Genomic DNA, 16,301 nt, shown 5'->3' with positions numbered 1-16,301 from the left:
CGTACAATAGAATGGAATAGAAATTGAGCAAGCATAGCTTAGCGTGATGGCCCACTGCCAAGCCTTTGTGACCCTCTGTTAAAGATTAACGGCCTGCTGGTGACTCAGCAAAAAAAAAAAAAAGAGCAGGAGGGGGGGAAGCTTTCAAGAACTGCTTCTAGGATGGAACCAGTGGGGGTGTTCCCTTGTATTGATGATGTGACTGCAGGCAAAAGCAAGATGAATTCTCAAGCGTTTTGGGCACTCTGATGATCTGCTCATATTCAGCCGAACGCTTCACGACTTATTGGAAGGCCAGCGCTCCACAGTGCAGATGGACAATGACCCAAAGCACACAGTGAAAGCAGCCGAAGAATTCTTTTTTAAGGGCAAAGAGGCGGAATGTTGTGCAATGGCCAAGTCAATCACCTGACTCGAATCCAACTGAGCATGCATTTAAGTCTGCAGTTAAAGCGCATATTGTTGATTTCATTTCAAAGCCATTGCGGTGGTGTTCAGAGCCCAAAAGATAAGCATTGGATGCTTTTCCATTACAGGTCCCAGAGCGATCTGGACCCGGCCTTGCTTGGCCTGGCCTCTGTTGCTTCTCCTTAACAGTTTGACATACCAGTGAATGCATGTTGCTAACAATGATGTCCAGTTGCTAGAGGTTGAGCCGCCTCGTATTTGTTTACCGATTAAACGAGTGTCTAGAGGTTGAGAAAATAAGAATACAATACATACCGTTATACGCTCAGACACATCGAAGAAGAGGACTGACATAGTTATTTCAATTCACATTTAACAGGTGACTCCAGACTTACAATTATTAGTACACAGGTTATCAATACCACATATTATATATATTGATATCACATAAAATGTCCCCTAAAAGTTCTTATTTTTTGTTATTGAACACTGGCATTAAAGCCACGTGGTTGTGGTGGCGGGTTTTCTAAAGGAAAATTACGCAAATTTACTAAAAGAATATTCCATTTCGCAGTTGTTAATATTTTAGCACAAATAGCCTACAGTAAGTTTTTTTTGGAAGTGTATTTTTTATTTTTTTTTCAGAAATAAAAGGGAGAAGTAGGTCAAACCACAGTGAACAAGTGTTCAGGAAAGAAAAGAAGAACATGAGAGAAACAATGAGCAAGCTTGAGTGAGGCGCTGACTGCTTTTTCGTGAGAGCAAAAACGTGTACGAGGAGACTCCTTATTTGGTATTCACAGGTCTGCTTCCGGTCATGTCCCCTCCCCGCAGCTCTGAGTCATCGGTCCCTTTAAAATGTGGCGTTCAGGAAACACACGAAAAACTTGCAAAACCTTCCGGTTCATGTCACTTTGGAATTTGCGCCACTCCTAAGCATTTTAAATGTATTTACACGAATAAAGATTTGAAAGTGAATATTTTATGTCACCGCCAGAGAGAAAATACAAAACTGTGTAATTTTGACGTGCGAACGTTTGAAAACTGCTGTAGATTTGAATGACACGTCTTTGAAAAGCGTATTTTCGCTACTGCTTGATTTCAGGAAGGTTGGCAGTTATTCCAAACATTACACTTCAAACCATCCGAATCAATCACATACAAAAACGCGACTCATCGATGACTTGATTGCTCACGTGTGCGGTCACCCGAGTACTTGCGTTCTCTGAGCGGCACTTGAACGCAACACAGCCGCCGCACATTCGCTGCCCCGTGAGTGGCGGAGGTGGACGTTTGAACGGCGGCCGAGTGGACCACTCACAGCCGGCCTGAAAGCTTAGGTCCCACCTTTCAGTTCGACCCCCTCGCTCCCTCCAAGCGAACCGAACATTCCTCATCTTCTCTCCCGGGACTCGACGGCGGCGTCACGTGGCCGGAGAAAACGGACTTTACGGCGGATTGTGTCCTCTCATGACGCGGGTCGAGGACGCGTAAGGTTTGTTTATTTTAAGTCATTAATTCGGAACTTTCAAACTCGGATCACGAGCGGGAACGGTTCGTTACGGCCATCCGGAGTTCGGACTCACCAGAGCAGCATGATTGACAGCATGCGTGTGTTTTGTCATAAAATGTTTTATCAGAGCCAAATGGGATAGAGACTCTAGTCAGCTTTGGGGGCTCAAAACCCCTCTATTTGAAGTTCCATTTGTGGTGGGTAGAACCATCTTCTAGAACCTGCATCTACCTGGCACGGATGTCGACGTACCGGCGCCTTCTCTGGATGAGTAAAATCCTACGCATCGCTGTGAGTCATGACATGGGTTGGAAAAAAAAAAATGGGACGAAATTCCCACGTGTCCCGGCTGAGAATGTCGGTACTGGACATCAGGAGGAGAAATTCGACATGTTTGGTCACTGTTACATAAACGAGGTGTACTACCAGGTCGCAAACGTGCTGGTGGCTAACACCATGCGTTAACAATGTCCTAATTTCTGAAGGCAATTTTCCTAGGTCGCATTCCTGCGTCAAAGTTACCGACACGGAATAGGAGGTTGAAAATCAAGCCGCAAATTTCCAAGCTTCCGATGTCGCGCAGCATCAGAGGAAGGACAGGGGCTGTATGAAAGGGGATGGTGGAGGAATGCCAGAACCAGTATAGTTAAACACCAGTTCTGTGTGAAAGGTAAAAGGCAAATAAATGTCCGCTCCATTTTGAAGCAAGGGAAAAGTATCGATACGGAATGGGATATCGATGTCGTCAGGGATTGTGCTGGTCAGTACAGTGTAATTATGAGAAATCTATCCTAAGTGATAAGAGAATCGTGTTCTTGTTCAGAAAACAGTTGTAATACTCCAAGAAAAAACCCCAACTTAATTTATGTAGAAAAAGTCCAAATCATTTGAGAAAAAGTTGTAGTTTTATGAGGAAAAAAGTCATCATTTATGACAAAAAATGTGTAATTATTTTTAAAAATTTTGAAATATTTAGAGCATGTCCTAATGTTACGACCATTTTGTTGCAAAAACAGTTGTAATATTACAAATAAAATATCAGTATTATATGTGGGAAGAAGTTGTGTTTTGATGTGAAAAGTCTTAACTATACAGTCATTTTATGAAAATGTGAATTATAGAGGAAAAAAAAAAGTCTGATTTTTAGTAGGAAAAAATTGTAACATTATGAGAAAAACCTTCCCGCAGGTCCATGTTGGGTCGTGGCGTGAAGCGGAAGTGGAGCTGTGTGGAGGCGTTTAATGCGGCCGGCGAGGAGAAGCAGCGGCGCAGTGATGGCGAGGTCGGCACCACGGAAGCGATATCAGGCGGCGCCGGCGATACCGGCGACATGCGTCAGCGCTTGCTGGGCCTCAGCCTGGAGAAGCTGCAGCGCTACCGGGCCGGGGTGGAGCTCAGCCTGCGGCGCTCGGTGCTGCTCATCAACACGCTGCGGCAGATCCAGGACGACATGCGGAGCAACGCGGAGGAGAACATGAATGCGGTCCTCCGCGCTCCAGACTCGCACCTCTTGCACGAGGACCTGACTTGTCCCGGGTGTGCGGAGGGTAGCAGAGAAAGTCCGTCCTTACCGCTGGAATCCTCCTCCCAGGAAGTGAACATTGGGGCATTTAGCGATGTTGTGAACGCCATGGGCTACCTTGGCGACTTAGCCATGGACGATATCTTCGAGGACATCGATACATCCATGTATGAGACCTCTGACCTGTCCTCGGGTTGGACGGCGGGGTCTCTCTGGCCCGTCAGCTTTTCCCCCTGGGCGGACGAGGCCGGGAAAGGCACTGCCGGGGGTCTCCAGTCATGTCTGATGGACCTGAATGAGCTGGACCATATCATGGAGATCTTGGTCAAGTCCTGAGCCACCAGAAGTACAGTGAATCCCTGCGTAGTCGCATTCAGCATTTGCGACTTCGCCTACAGTTTTTTTTGGGAAGGGGGTAATGAGGGGGGACGTGTCCTCCGTTATTCTCGGCAAAACACGCCTACAGTATATTCTGTCGTAGATTTTCGCTGTTTGCAGCAGAGTTCGGTAGTGGGTACCTACCCCCCAGCAAACAGCGGGGGTTCACTGTACTCGTCTGATCCCCGGCCGAGGACGCAGATGGAGGAGTGACTTTAACACAGGATGTGTCGGGTGCCACTTCGTTTACATGACACGCTCGTTTTTGCAAGTCCAGGATCCTCAAGACACTTTGCAGAGGAAACAGTAGCCCCTTACATGCTGCCTATCAAAGCCGACTTTTCATGGGTCGATGTCCGGCGTGGGGGACAAGTGGGATCTTGAAGTTGATCCGTGGTAGTCGGAGGCACACCAATTGCTGGGCGCAAGGGTATTCCTGCAAAGCCACGACCAACCCTGTTGTATCAAAAGCAATTGTCACTGTCTGACCAGAGGTGGGCATTTTACTAACTTTTGCTGGTCCGTCATTCATCATCCGTCATTTTCGTGACGGACTTAATTATAATCGTCAGTCCGCCAGTCAATCCATCGGTTAAGTTCGTCAGTTAGTCTGTCAAAAGTCCATTGGTCCGAGAGTCAAAAAAAGTCAAAAAACGGGCGTCCGCCAGTGAGTGATGGATGACGATTACACTGACGGATGGAACCCCACTTCCGTCATTCGTCAGTCCGTCTTGTTCAAAAGGTGTCCCATCATTCGTCAGCAAAACAGACGTCCATCAGTGACGGACTGACGGACCTGACGGAATGCCCACCTCTGTGTCCGACAACTATTTGATGATGCACCGTGGCAGAGACAGCGTGAAAGGGGCTTGTGTCGTGTCGGGACAGGTCAATGTTGAGAGAAGCTGACCCATCAACCGGGTGAAGCCTGTTGCATCGCTGAGCTTTCCCAACAACTGCACAGTTTTTCCTTTCTGCCTGTGGTGTAGTGGGCACAACTCACAACGAAACCCGAGTCTAGCGAGTTGATAATTAATTGAGATGCTTAGTCGGCCGAGCAGGAGGGCATGGACCCAACTTTGGTACCTGACGTTGGGGCCCAATTTCGGACCCTAGTGGCTCCCAGTGGCACAGCGCATTTAAATATTTCTTTACCCTGACCATTCAACCACAAGCCTCTTCCGTGAATTCTTATCTACTACGATTTTATTTATGATTGAAAAGCGACCACAGGCTTCTTCTTTGTGGCTGATTGTTTCTCGCAATCGTAACTGGTTCTTCAGCTCTTTTCCTTTTTAATGTTTTTCCGAAACGAGGAATCTCAGTGGAAAAGCGATCACAGCCACTAGTGCTACTTTGCTGCCTCGTGTCCCCCAATTGTATTTTTATGGCCTTGTTTTTTTGTCTGTTTTTTTGTTTTTTACGGCTGAGGTTTTATGTAAGCAGTTTTATACATGAAAAGCTCGAGGGCAAAACCTTTACGGCGTGGGTTACTCCAGTTCTACCTCTAATGTTGACACTCCCGTGAACCAATTGTTCATAATTTTATCTTTCCCATGAGCAGGCCAAATCTCACTGGTCTCATTTCAACTATGTGCCTTAAAGGTTGTACGTCTCAGGCCATGTCCACAGACTCCACACATTCAAAAATGTGTGAGCTCATCACAATGAGGTTTGAAAAAACCCCACCAAGAATCCATTTGTTGAGGTTCGCCTGCATTTCATCCACTCAGAAGGCTGAAAAAGCAACATCGGCAGTCCTAGATGTCCATCTGTTCATCCATTTTCTGTACGGTTTGTCCTCCTTAGCACGGCAGGCAACTCAAGCCTATCCCAGCTGACTTTTTGCAAGAGAAGTAGGGTACACCGTGGACTGGTTGCCAACGGGCGAGTCACACTTAACACCCCCTGTGGAGATTTTAGAATCTTCAATGACCCTAAAATTTTGGGAATGTAGTACCCAATATTGAAAGCCAGAACCTGCGACTATGAGGCTGACATGCTGACTTGCAGTTTGAGTTTTGGAGTTCTGTTCTACGACGATGACGTAGCCTAAATTAGTTATTGACAGTAACTGAAGTAAATACAAGGGTCCTCGGTTTAGAAATTCTATTCTGTGGCGACGACATAACCCAAATTTTACCCAACCCAATTGCACCGTAGTCAGTTCCTAAGTACCCTAAAGCAGTAGTAAAGTTACAATTATGGTAAATAATCACATGTTGTGATACTGGTAAACCAAAGTGCCACTATATGTTTACGTGTACCCAGACATTTTTTTTAAAGTTCAAAAACAGGAGCTAATGTGGAAAAAGGCTGAATTTTCCCCCATTTACACACAAACACTTTTGGATTTTTTCCAAAATCTGCATTTTTATAGACAACACCCACCGTTTTCCTGAGGACCAAAGGCCCTATCGCATAGTAGGGAAAAAAAACCAACAACCAGGCCGTTTTGACAATATCTGCGTTCATGTGGACATGGCCTGAGGCTGGCTGAGCGTCACAGACTCAAGCACACAATCCCGCCTCAGCACCACCACAGCCCTTCTTCTGTGCTCTGGCTTCATGTTTCCTGACAGGCTGACAAGCAAGTAGTGGAGGGAGGGGGTGGCAGGCAGGGGGAGGACGGAGGAGGTTGGGGTGGGGTGAGGAAGCACCGCTTGCGTCACTTGTCCATTGGGAGGAGCTTCCAGCTTGTTTTGTTCAAGAATGGGACAGCTCGGCCTATAGCGTGAGACGTACGCTCCGGTGACTTGTTTTCTTGTTTTTCAGCCTCTCTCTTCTGTGTAGAAAAACAGAGAGCTTACGGAGGCTGACCAATGAAATATTATATTTAATTTAATAGAAAGCGGAAAGAACTCCGCTGTGTTATTTATGTGTGTGTGCCTGTGTGTTGAGGGTTATATAAGCACAAAAGCTGTATGTTGTCCAGGACGATCTTTATATATACTGTATATACACACACACACACATATATATATATCTATATATATATATATATATATATATATATATATATATATATATATATATATATATATATATATATTTAAATGTAACTGAAAGATGCATTTGCTGGTGATAATTCATATAATGATGTATTTTTGGGGTATATTTTATAGATTTAATCCAACAATACAGAAACTACAAAAATGACGATTTTGTGTTTATTTTTTTCTCAAAAACGAAACAAACACACCAAAAATTACTTAACATCAAGAAAAAAACGTCTTTTTTTGGGGGGGGGGGTTTAGCAAGTTTTTTTTTTAATTGATATCATGGCTGTATGTTAAAATGACGGAGACAATTATGCTATTAGGATAATTTGGATAAATATTACTGACAACACACACAACAGCACATCACACACAGAGAAAAAAATCCTAGTTCCAAAATAATGTGTTCTTCTGAGTGGGTAGGGCACTGCTGAAGCCCATATCACGCAAACACACACGCACGCAAGCACCCACGCACAAACATCCAGTAAATGACTGGAATTTTCTCCCCAAACTTTCTGTGTCTAAATAATTCCTCCACTATGCGTGTATTTGTGTGTAAATATACTGTAGTTTCTGACTATTTGAGTGACAGCCGCACCACACCTGTAAGTCTGAGCACAGGGCAAAGACCATCGAATTGGTCAACAGACACCGCCGAGGACACAAAAATGACGGCGAATATTGCCCTCTAGTGACGAATGGACCATAATGCAGGTACATACATGACTGGGCAAGGCATGACCAACACCATACAGCGAGTTCTCGGTTTACGATGGCACTGACATATGACGTTTCGAAGTTAGGAATACGTACTTACGTCCCACAATCAGTCACGCTTATTAATAGTTAGCGAAAGAGCTGGGCATCGTCTAACCGCATTCAAGTGTTTTTCATAATATTCATTTGTCTTTACTACTACATAGAAAAACAGGTTGGTTCTTACCTCAATTTTTTCTTCATCATTTATTAAAAGAATCATGGAAATGAGGTGATGTCGATTTTGTGTAATCCTGCAAACTACAGTAGAGCAAACAAATCAACCATGCGAGAGAGGAACCATGAGACACTAAATGACTAATTCGTGACATCAAAACCATAACCTTACGGTTTAAGTCCATGTTTATTATCTTCCTTTTGTAACTATCTTCTACTAGTCTTAACTTTCTTCTCCTTCGTCTTCTGCAGTGATAAAATCCTTAATCTTCTTGAGGATTATTACACAACAATCATCTCAACGGGTTAGGGTTCGGTCAGTATCGCAATAATCGCAATACTCATTAGAATGCCGCGTTGAGACTAGTAGGGGTGCATACAACAATGTAAAGACACTTTAGGGGTTGACTTCCCCTTTACAGTCCTGTGGTGATATGAATAAGTTACTCCTTCTGATCAAAAACCATTGTTCTTGGCTCATCTCATCTGAAAATATGAATGCAAGCCAGAAAAACAGTTGTACGTGTCTTCCTGTTAACTTTGCACATTTAAACCTGTTTTTTTTTTTCTCCACGTTTGTCTTTCTACCGATGAATCAGAAGCCACCGAGGTGAACGGCGCCTGCGATCGATCTGTGCCTTTGCTGCAGACATCGGTCACGGCGGGGCTGCGGGGCTGCGGGTGTGGTCCAATAAAAAGTCTGACCGCAGTCCGGCCGGCCCCGCTCGCCTGGCTTTTCACGAGATGGCCGACATCAGTTGACTGCAGCAAACGAGAAAAAGAGGCGAGCCGGGCTTGGTGTGCTGACTCAGCGCAGGCCCACCGAACCGGCAACACTTCCACAAGACAGATAGATGGCGCTACTTAGCAACTTGTTTGTGTCAACACGATTTCAAACCCTCACAAGTTCTGTGGAGGCATCTTCTGGTCAACAGTAACGGATGCCGTTTAGTCAGACATTCTTGAAGAAGTAAAAGTGGATTATGAAGGGATGGGTGCAGGACTACAAAGCAAATCAGGGCAGCAGATGCACACAAAGCGTGTTGAACCTGAGCGCTTTCACCTCCAGAGACTGGTTGAAAAGCCTCGGCTTTGGAATCCTCTTGTGGGAGTGTGTCGGGAGAGAGCTGAGAAGACACATTTTCTTGACGTGATGATCCGTTAAGTGATTTACAAGGCGCCCCCAGACAGCGTGGAGAGTCAGGTCCAGGCCCGGAATGTGACCTGAGCATGCAAACATTCACGTCGAAATGGATTTGGGATGCCATCTCATGACTGAGCTCATTCACTTTTCACATGCTGCTACAGTATCGTGTTTATCTTGTACTATTCTCAAGAAAACCATGTGATGCATTCATTCAGATGTCAACTTTTTACAATAGTTGTGAAAATGCAGATTATTCTTCTCCTCACTTTTTGACATGCTTCTCCTTCCACATTTTTCAATTGGGCACAATTCAAAAGATTTATACAATTTCCACTCTTCCATTCCAAACATGTCGACATTTAACAAAGACGTTCCCCATCTTTTGCTGATCCAAATGTAAGCTATTGATCTCATTCGGAACATCTTGGGGGATATTTTGCATAACTACCTCCCCCATCCACATGAATTGACCGATTCAAACCACTGCAACATGAAAATATTCATCTCAGTCAGGATATCTAGAGAACTACCTGTCAAATCCCCCCATTTACAAAATGTCCTCAATATAGTTCCCAAATGAAGACATTTTTACACATTTACTTCCTCCCTCCTCATACCCCGACGGATCAGATTCAAACCATTCCAATTTCAAGTGTCACATTCTACATTACAACAACGCAATGGATTAAAACAGCATTTCAGCTCTGCAACATTCACACGCAAATTTCTACAGACAATGCATTCTGTCTTAAAACCAAGGTTTTCAAACGGCAAGCGCTTCTGGCTGTAATGATCACCAGTGTTCTAGGCAAATCGGGAGGGGAGCGTTCAATCTCATTTCCTCTGCATTAATTATAAAGGAGGCTAATTAGGGAAACCGTCTCGCCCATGTGGCGCCTTGAAGCACATGCGTGGCCCGGCGTCACGTGGTCGTCACATGGGAGGCGCTGCTTTCATCACAAGGATGACAAGTATTAGCGATACACGTCCACCCGCACACGTTTTACGGCGCTGAAGTGGAGGGGGTTAACTGTGGTTTCCGTGGCAACCGCAGCCTCTTGAACTTTGCATCGTGCTTTTTAATTGGAAATTCAATCAAGTGGATGTTTGCAAATGTTACTAAATGATTCCAAGTGGAGATAATGAACATGTACAAGAGGCCTCAGTCACAGTAAATGACATTAGCCGCAGCACTCTCACCCTCTCCTCCACTGGCAGCCGGCACAGTGCAGCTGGTCCGAGGGACAATATGGTTCGTTAGGGTCAGGGTTGTCATTCTGTCCTTGGGGGAAGTCAAAGGATTCATTCTGCTCGTCTTGATATACAGCTCTAATTCACATAATGTCACACCATCGGTGATTAAAAAAAAAAAAGAATTTCGTGGCAAAAAAGAAAACCATTAAGGAGAAAACAGTGAAATCGGTTTCCACAGACATATTTGGGGAATTTACAGCAGCATCCTGGACTTTTAACTAGGGATAGACCGATTAGCGGCCGGGCCGATTATCGGCACCTATATTTGGCTTTTTGACGAATATCGGCATCGGCCTTTTTTAAAACTCTGCTGGCCGATAATAAATCAATTTAAAACTGGAAATCAAAACAAAGATATGTGAAAGTTGAACATTTCTGTCATTTTGAAATTTACCGTAGAAAACTACATGGAGCTATTGTTTAAGTTTTTCTTTATCCTTTTTAAGAGATGCTGACAATCCTGGGTGCTCCTTGAACTTTTTATTAAAATTTTATAACAGAGATGTATACAGTCAAAAATTTTCTTGTCATAATGATTTAAAAAAAATCTGCATTAGGCAAACCTGAAACATTGTTCAACAAAGACGGATAACGGCATTTCAACAAAGTTAAGAGTTTTAATTTGTTTTATTTTTTGATGCCAATATTTTAGTTTTCACTGAAAATGAATATCGGCTCGAAATATCAGTTATCGGCCTGCTTGACTATTCATAATCGGTATCGGCCCTGAAAAAAGCATATCGGTCTATCTCTACTTTTAATCCCAGCAGTGGATTTCAGCTAAGTATTTAGTCGACAAAAACTTTTACAATTATTTCACGACAAATTAAAAACATATGAACATGAGCCATGTGAACAGCTCAGCCTATTTAGCCATAAAAAAAGAATTTCAAGGTGAGCGTTCCAGTGCCTCGGTCGAAAATAAAATCAGCGCTTCATGCAGAGGAACCTAACAAATTTCCAACACTGATGTGGGGAAAGGGTGACGCTTTGATAAATCACCATCGCTGTACTGTACTGCATCTCTTTTACATAAGTGCGGATAATGCGATTTCAACACGGCCGATAAGAATCCGCTAACCAAACAAAAATGCTTGGACAAAACTCAAAACATGACAGACATTAGCCTCACGTAAGAGCCGCACCACGAGAACAGTCCAACCTCATTCGCTCATTCCTCATTTGCTCATTCCTTTTAACCGTCAGTTTTCGATCAAATGAATGGAAATACGACATAGTTAAATCCACCAATAGGACCGAGCACCAATCGGACTAAACGGCATGTAGTCAAGGCAGTAAACAGAGTTCCATGCGAAATAAGGTCCAAAGACAGACGGGATCAGGCAACAATAGAAAAAAAACATCAGCAGACCAAATGTCCAAAGTAGCGAAAGGATTAAGTGGACCAAATGAACAAAGGTCCGCAAACCAAAAAGACCAAACAGGAACTGGGGAAAACACTGAGATGTCTAAATGTCAAGTGGTCCAAACATTAATGGAAACAAACATCAGAGATCAAAACACCTGGCCGATGAGGACCGGTTAAGAAGAGCTGCAAACCTCAAGCTGCCTTCTAATCACAAATGCTATCAAGAGAACAACAGAGAGGTCCATGTGGAAACGGGAACAATCACCAATGGAAATACGGACATGTCAGAGGACCAATTGGTTAGCGTAGCTGAACGATGAAGTACCAAGTGGACCAACGGACACATTTCCAAAAACCAAGTGGGACAAACACCGACCAAAAGGCCCACACAGAAACAGGACCAAGCACGCCAACATCCAGAGGTCCAGATAACAATGCAAACAAACATTAGAGAGTAAGAGATGGAAACAGCTGGAGAATGAAGCTCCAAAGAGGTCCCAAAACCAACAGAACCAAACATCAAAATAACGGAACGTTTAAAAAGAACAAAAACAAATAGGACCAAGCAGCAAGACTTCAAAACGTCCAGAGATCCAAATAACAACGAGAACAAAGTGGTCAAAACCGCTGTTGGACTACGCTCAAGTGGACCAATATACCAAGATGTCCAGTCTCTAAACTATCTGCCAAAATCAGAAGTCATGACTTGAGATAAGCTTGTGAATATAAATTTGGATTTCATCTCCATAAACAAGTCATCGTGCCACATAAACCTAGTGGTGGGTGAGCAGGGTTGGAGGTGAGATAAAACCTCTGGCCGTGTGTCAAGAAGACGACTGATGAGATGCTGAGCTTGCAAGAAGAAGGGCCTGCGCTGTGCTGCAGCCCTGCGTGTTCAAGGCCTGCTCGCAGGGTCCATGCTCTTTGATTGACAGCGACGACAGCCAGCCGTCAGGCTGCCAGCATCACAATGACAAGGTGTGGCTAATTGGAGGAAGATTTGGATAAGGCCGCCATTACCTAAAGAGGGAAATCAACCCAATCATATGTTTTTCAAGAATGTGTTCCCAGCAGGCCCACGAGTTGAAACACGGCATTCTGATGAATATTGCCTTTGTGGAATATGAGTTAAGCAGCAAAATCCACCCGTTTTTAGCTAGCACGGGGGGGGGGGGGTATTTTGTCACTTCTGTCGACTGAAAATGACATCACAGCTGCTCGGGGCTCAGGTAACGACCAATCATGGCTGACCTGTTTTCTGAAGCTGAGCCGTGATTGGTTGTTACCTGAGCCCCGAGCAGCTGTGATGTCATTTTCAGTCGACAGAAGTGACAAAATGGCCGCCCCCTGAGATGGCTGAAAACGGGTGGATTAACTCTTTTAGTTCCACAAACGCAATATTTATCAAAATGCCTTGTTTCAACTAGTGGGCTTGCATAGAACATATTCTTGAAAAAAATATGCTTGGGTCAACTTCCCCCTTTAAGGAGCCCCAGATAGGAAAACATAGTCAACAAATATATTTAAATTATGCCACAAAGGTCAGGAACTGCTGAATTCTACAATGTGTTTTGTGAAACTGTCTTGTCTGCTCTCTTCATTTTTTTGCATTTCTTTTGGCTGCACTGCTTCCAGTAGTGAATGTGGATTTCAGATTTTCTTTTTTTATTATCGAAATCAGATTTCAGTGCAAACAAACGTGCTATCCTCGGTATACGTAAAAGGCACCAAAATTTGAAGTCAGTGTGACTTTTATGGTTCTTTTTCTCTACACAGTATAATGCATCATTTGGGCTTGTCACAGATATTTCTTCCTTTCCTCTGCGGCCATAAAACGAAGAGGCTTTGCGAATGTTGCTTTGAAGGTGAGCCAGAAATAAATGCTGCGTCACTTTGGCTGCAGGTGGACGGGAGGAGTTGGGGGATGATCTCATATGATCATCTCCAATGTGAATCAAATGAGGACCGAGGAGTTTCAAGTACAGTAATACGCAGTCGAGTAGCTGCGTGCCAGTAGACTAAAAATATCCCTCCAGATACGCCACGTGTCATTGTTTCCTGAAACGCGACACTCTGGAAGTGGCATTTGGGAATACTACGACACTCTGGTTTAAAATGCAGGGCAAAACAAATGGCCAAACAAAGAGCCCGCCCAAAACTGAAGCTACCTGACACCTGGACTGCCCGTCACAGTGTACCACTTCCTCGCATTGCCCCGCTATCGATCCACGAGGCTAATGCACCATCAAGTTCACATGGGCATCACTTAGCACTAACGAGCACCCACGGACCGGGGATGATCTCTTGTGTCCACTCTCGCTAAGCAGTCAAATGGAGGTTTCTTCAAATCTGGTCAACACTAGGTAGCCACACCCTAAGGGACTACTGAGCATTTTCAGAAGAGCTGACAGGTCCTACAGGCAAAACACATTTGACCTTTATCTTCCTCTTTTGTGTCCAGCTGCTGCTAATGACGTTAGCGATGGCGCTAAGGAAGCGGCTAATCTGTTTTTAACTGAAAAATGTCAAAAAGCGGTTAACTGACAGCTGTGTTTCAGAGCCTAAAAACACAAATGTTCTCCAAGCGGTTACGTAAAAACCACGTAAGAAATGACACCGGTGAATGGCTGGGTTCCTCAATCGGTTTTATGATTGCTACGATTATAATCAATGGTCATTTGCGAAACACATGCTTGTTGTTTCAGTGTCAAGTAGACCAACTTCACAAGCAAAAAAAAAATGGAGAGCCACAGTGCTGTTGTTGTATTCTCCATCAATGACCAAAAAATTATTAGCCTGGCGTGCGCAATACAGCAGGCCTTGAATACGACTGTTCGGACTTAGCGAACTACTTTACGCCTTTTCCAGTGTGTAAGACTACCACAGGATTAAAAGGTGAGGAATCGTTCGTGATTTTGTTACCATTGTTTTTTTTGATGATTTTATATTCATGGCCTACAGGTGTTTTTCACACCAATGTTACTGTAATAATGACTTGACTCCAGCGCTAGCGCAGGTTAGTGAAGAAGATTGTTTTGACTTGCGCACATTTTCAAACGATGTCCAAAACACTTTCTCCTTATGGATTGCATCATTTTCATGCCTTTTGGATCATCCATCCAAATTTACACACACATTTCTACTTGGGGATTCTAATCAGTCATTTAAGGGTTTTCAAAGGGCCTTGTAGTCCGATTAAAATGAAATGGAATGAAAATGATCCACCGGAATGAAAATGATCCACTTCAATCGGACTAAAGAGGCTAAATCCGAATGGAATTCACAGAGCTGGTATATTCCTTTTTCCAATCTGAACAAACGGCATGTAAACAGTTCACTTGGGATAGCCAGGCTGCGTTCAGAGTGCTCATGCTCTATCTTGACGTAAACGCGTAGTGTCGTTTACGCACTTGAAAATGGCAGCATCCTACCAGAGCTTGCCTGCGATGGGAGAACTTGTAACTTGTTCTATCAATTTGTTGCTTTGATCAAAGTGTTAAAACAGCCGCAACTACTGTGCTTAATAGGCAAATGAACTCCATCTTGATAAATCATGCGATCGTTTATTTTGATCTGCCCGTGTCACACGGCCGTAAAACGGCGGTTTGCATTAATGCACTGACGCATGTAAACGGCAAGTTGGAAGACGTATACCCCATCACATGTAGACAGCTGACAAGAGATCTTCAAGCGGCAATGATTTCAATCGGAATGTCAAAAAGCTCTCCATGTAAATCTGGCGAGTGTGGTTACCGAACAACAAGACAAGTCATGAACCGGTCAGGACTAGCAAGGCCTTCCTTCTCTGCTGGCCTAAACATTGTCAGAAGGAAAGTAAGAATATATAGCCCACAGCTAGAAAAGAAACTCAAAAAGAACCTACATGTATTCAATAGTTTGCTTAATTTCACCAGGCGGTGGCTAAGAAGGTGTACAATTGTGTTGTACGATTGTGTTGTGATATTTCAAGCACTCTACGGATGGACAAAGAAAGTTGGCCTCAATATCTTCACAAATTTAACTGTACTGCAGCTTCTCATTGTGTCAGCCATTATTCAAAGCGAGTGATCACGCTCTGCAACTTGAATGCAAAATTACAAATGGAGCGCTGAGGTCCGGAATGCTAATGACGAGGCGCCCGCCGCCTGAATCGGACGGGCCGACTTTTCAAACTTCTCCAACTTGCTTGTTTCCTTGTGTCTGATTGAGTCGACATGGCCGCCTTGGCTCAAGTTGCCTCGACAAAGGGGGGCTTGAAAAACTGCACGGATACGGCGGCAAATCCACTTATGGCCTCTTATCAGTGTACACACACACGCACGTATACAGACACACACACACAGTGCATACAGACACACAAACGCACGTATAGACACACGCACACAAAAGCACACGCACGTAGACACCCACGAAAGCAGGCATACATGAAAAAGACACACAGATAATCACACATTATAGAAATACATACAAATATACACAAATACACAGACCTACACAAACGCAAATACACACACACACACATGCATATTTTGTAGACATACAGATACACACACACATACAGAAAGACACACACGCGCACACGGACGCACATTGACGGACCTACACACATACGCACATTTGCACACTCCGATGCCCATTATTGGACCGACAAATAAATACACACACACGCAGATAGGCACAGACAGGCACACACACTCCATCAGTGCTGGAGCCAGAAGCTGCACGTCCTTGTCCGATGAGAGCGATCAATGAGCAAGGAGGAGGGAGGAAGAGGA

At 44.1% G+C, this 16,301-nt stretch overlaps 1 protein-coding gene and 1 long non-coding RNA gene across 5 annotated transcripts in view; one reads left to right on the top strand and one right to left on the bottom strand.

The window, feature by feature from the left end:
• Nucleotides 1–1,745: 1,745 nt before the first annotated feature.
• Nucleotides 1,746–16,301, bottom strand: part of LOC147137053 (uncharacterized) — a 43,595-nt gene continuing 29,039 nt past the window's right edge. The window contains exon 4 of one of the 3 annotated variants that reach the window (XR_015089428.1): nt 1,746–4,277. This is a non-coding gene — a long non-coding RNA (uncharacterized LOC147137053). Of the gene's footprint in view, nt 4,278–6,245; nt 6,607–8,836; nt 8,981–16,301 lie in introns of those variants that run through there. The other 2 variants (XR_015089429.1, XR_015089430.1) reach the window with 2 other exon arrangements.
• On the top strand, nt 1,749–6,440 carry LOC147137055 (cell division cycle-associated protein 4-like). 2 transcript variants are annotated; one of them, XM_086050620.1, is made up of 3 exons: nt 1,749–1,903; nt 2,049–2,212; nt 3,110–6,440. In XM_086050620.1, exon 3 carries the CDS (start codon nt 3,114–3,116, stop codon nt 3,777–3,779), a length of 666 nt encoding a protein of 221 aa, XP_085906746.1. In that variant the 5' UTR covers nt 1,749–1,903; nt 2,049–2,212; nt 3,110–3,113; the 3' UTR covers nt 3,780–6,440. The 2 variants fall into 2 exon arrangements, with proteins under 2 accessions (XP_085906746.1, XP_085906745.1); XM_086050619.1 differs by lacking the exon at nt 2,049–2,212 and having other exon boundaries at nt 1,756–1,903.

Source organism: Filicampus tigris, chromosome 13, assembly GCF_054856515.1.
Source record: "Filicampus tigris isolate MCC_2025a chromosome 13, RoL_Ftig_1.0, whole genome shotgun sequence".
NCBI lineage: Eukaryota > Metazoa > Chordata > Actinopteri > Syngnathiformes > Syngnathidae > Filicampus > Filicampus tigris.
Note: the sequence above shows the minus strand (reverse complement) of the source record. Positions and strands in the feature narration are given on the sequence as shown.

Excerpts from the sequence above, each read along its gene's own strand:
- LOC147137055 (XM_086050620.1), top strand. The coding sequence starts at position 3,114 with ATGTTGGGTCGTGGCGTGAAGCGGAAGTGGAGCTGTGTGGAGGCGTTT.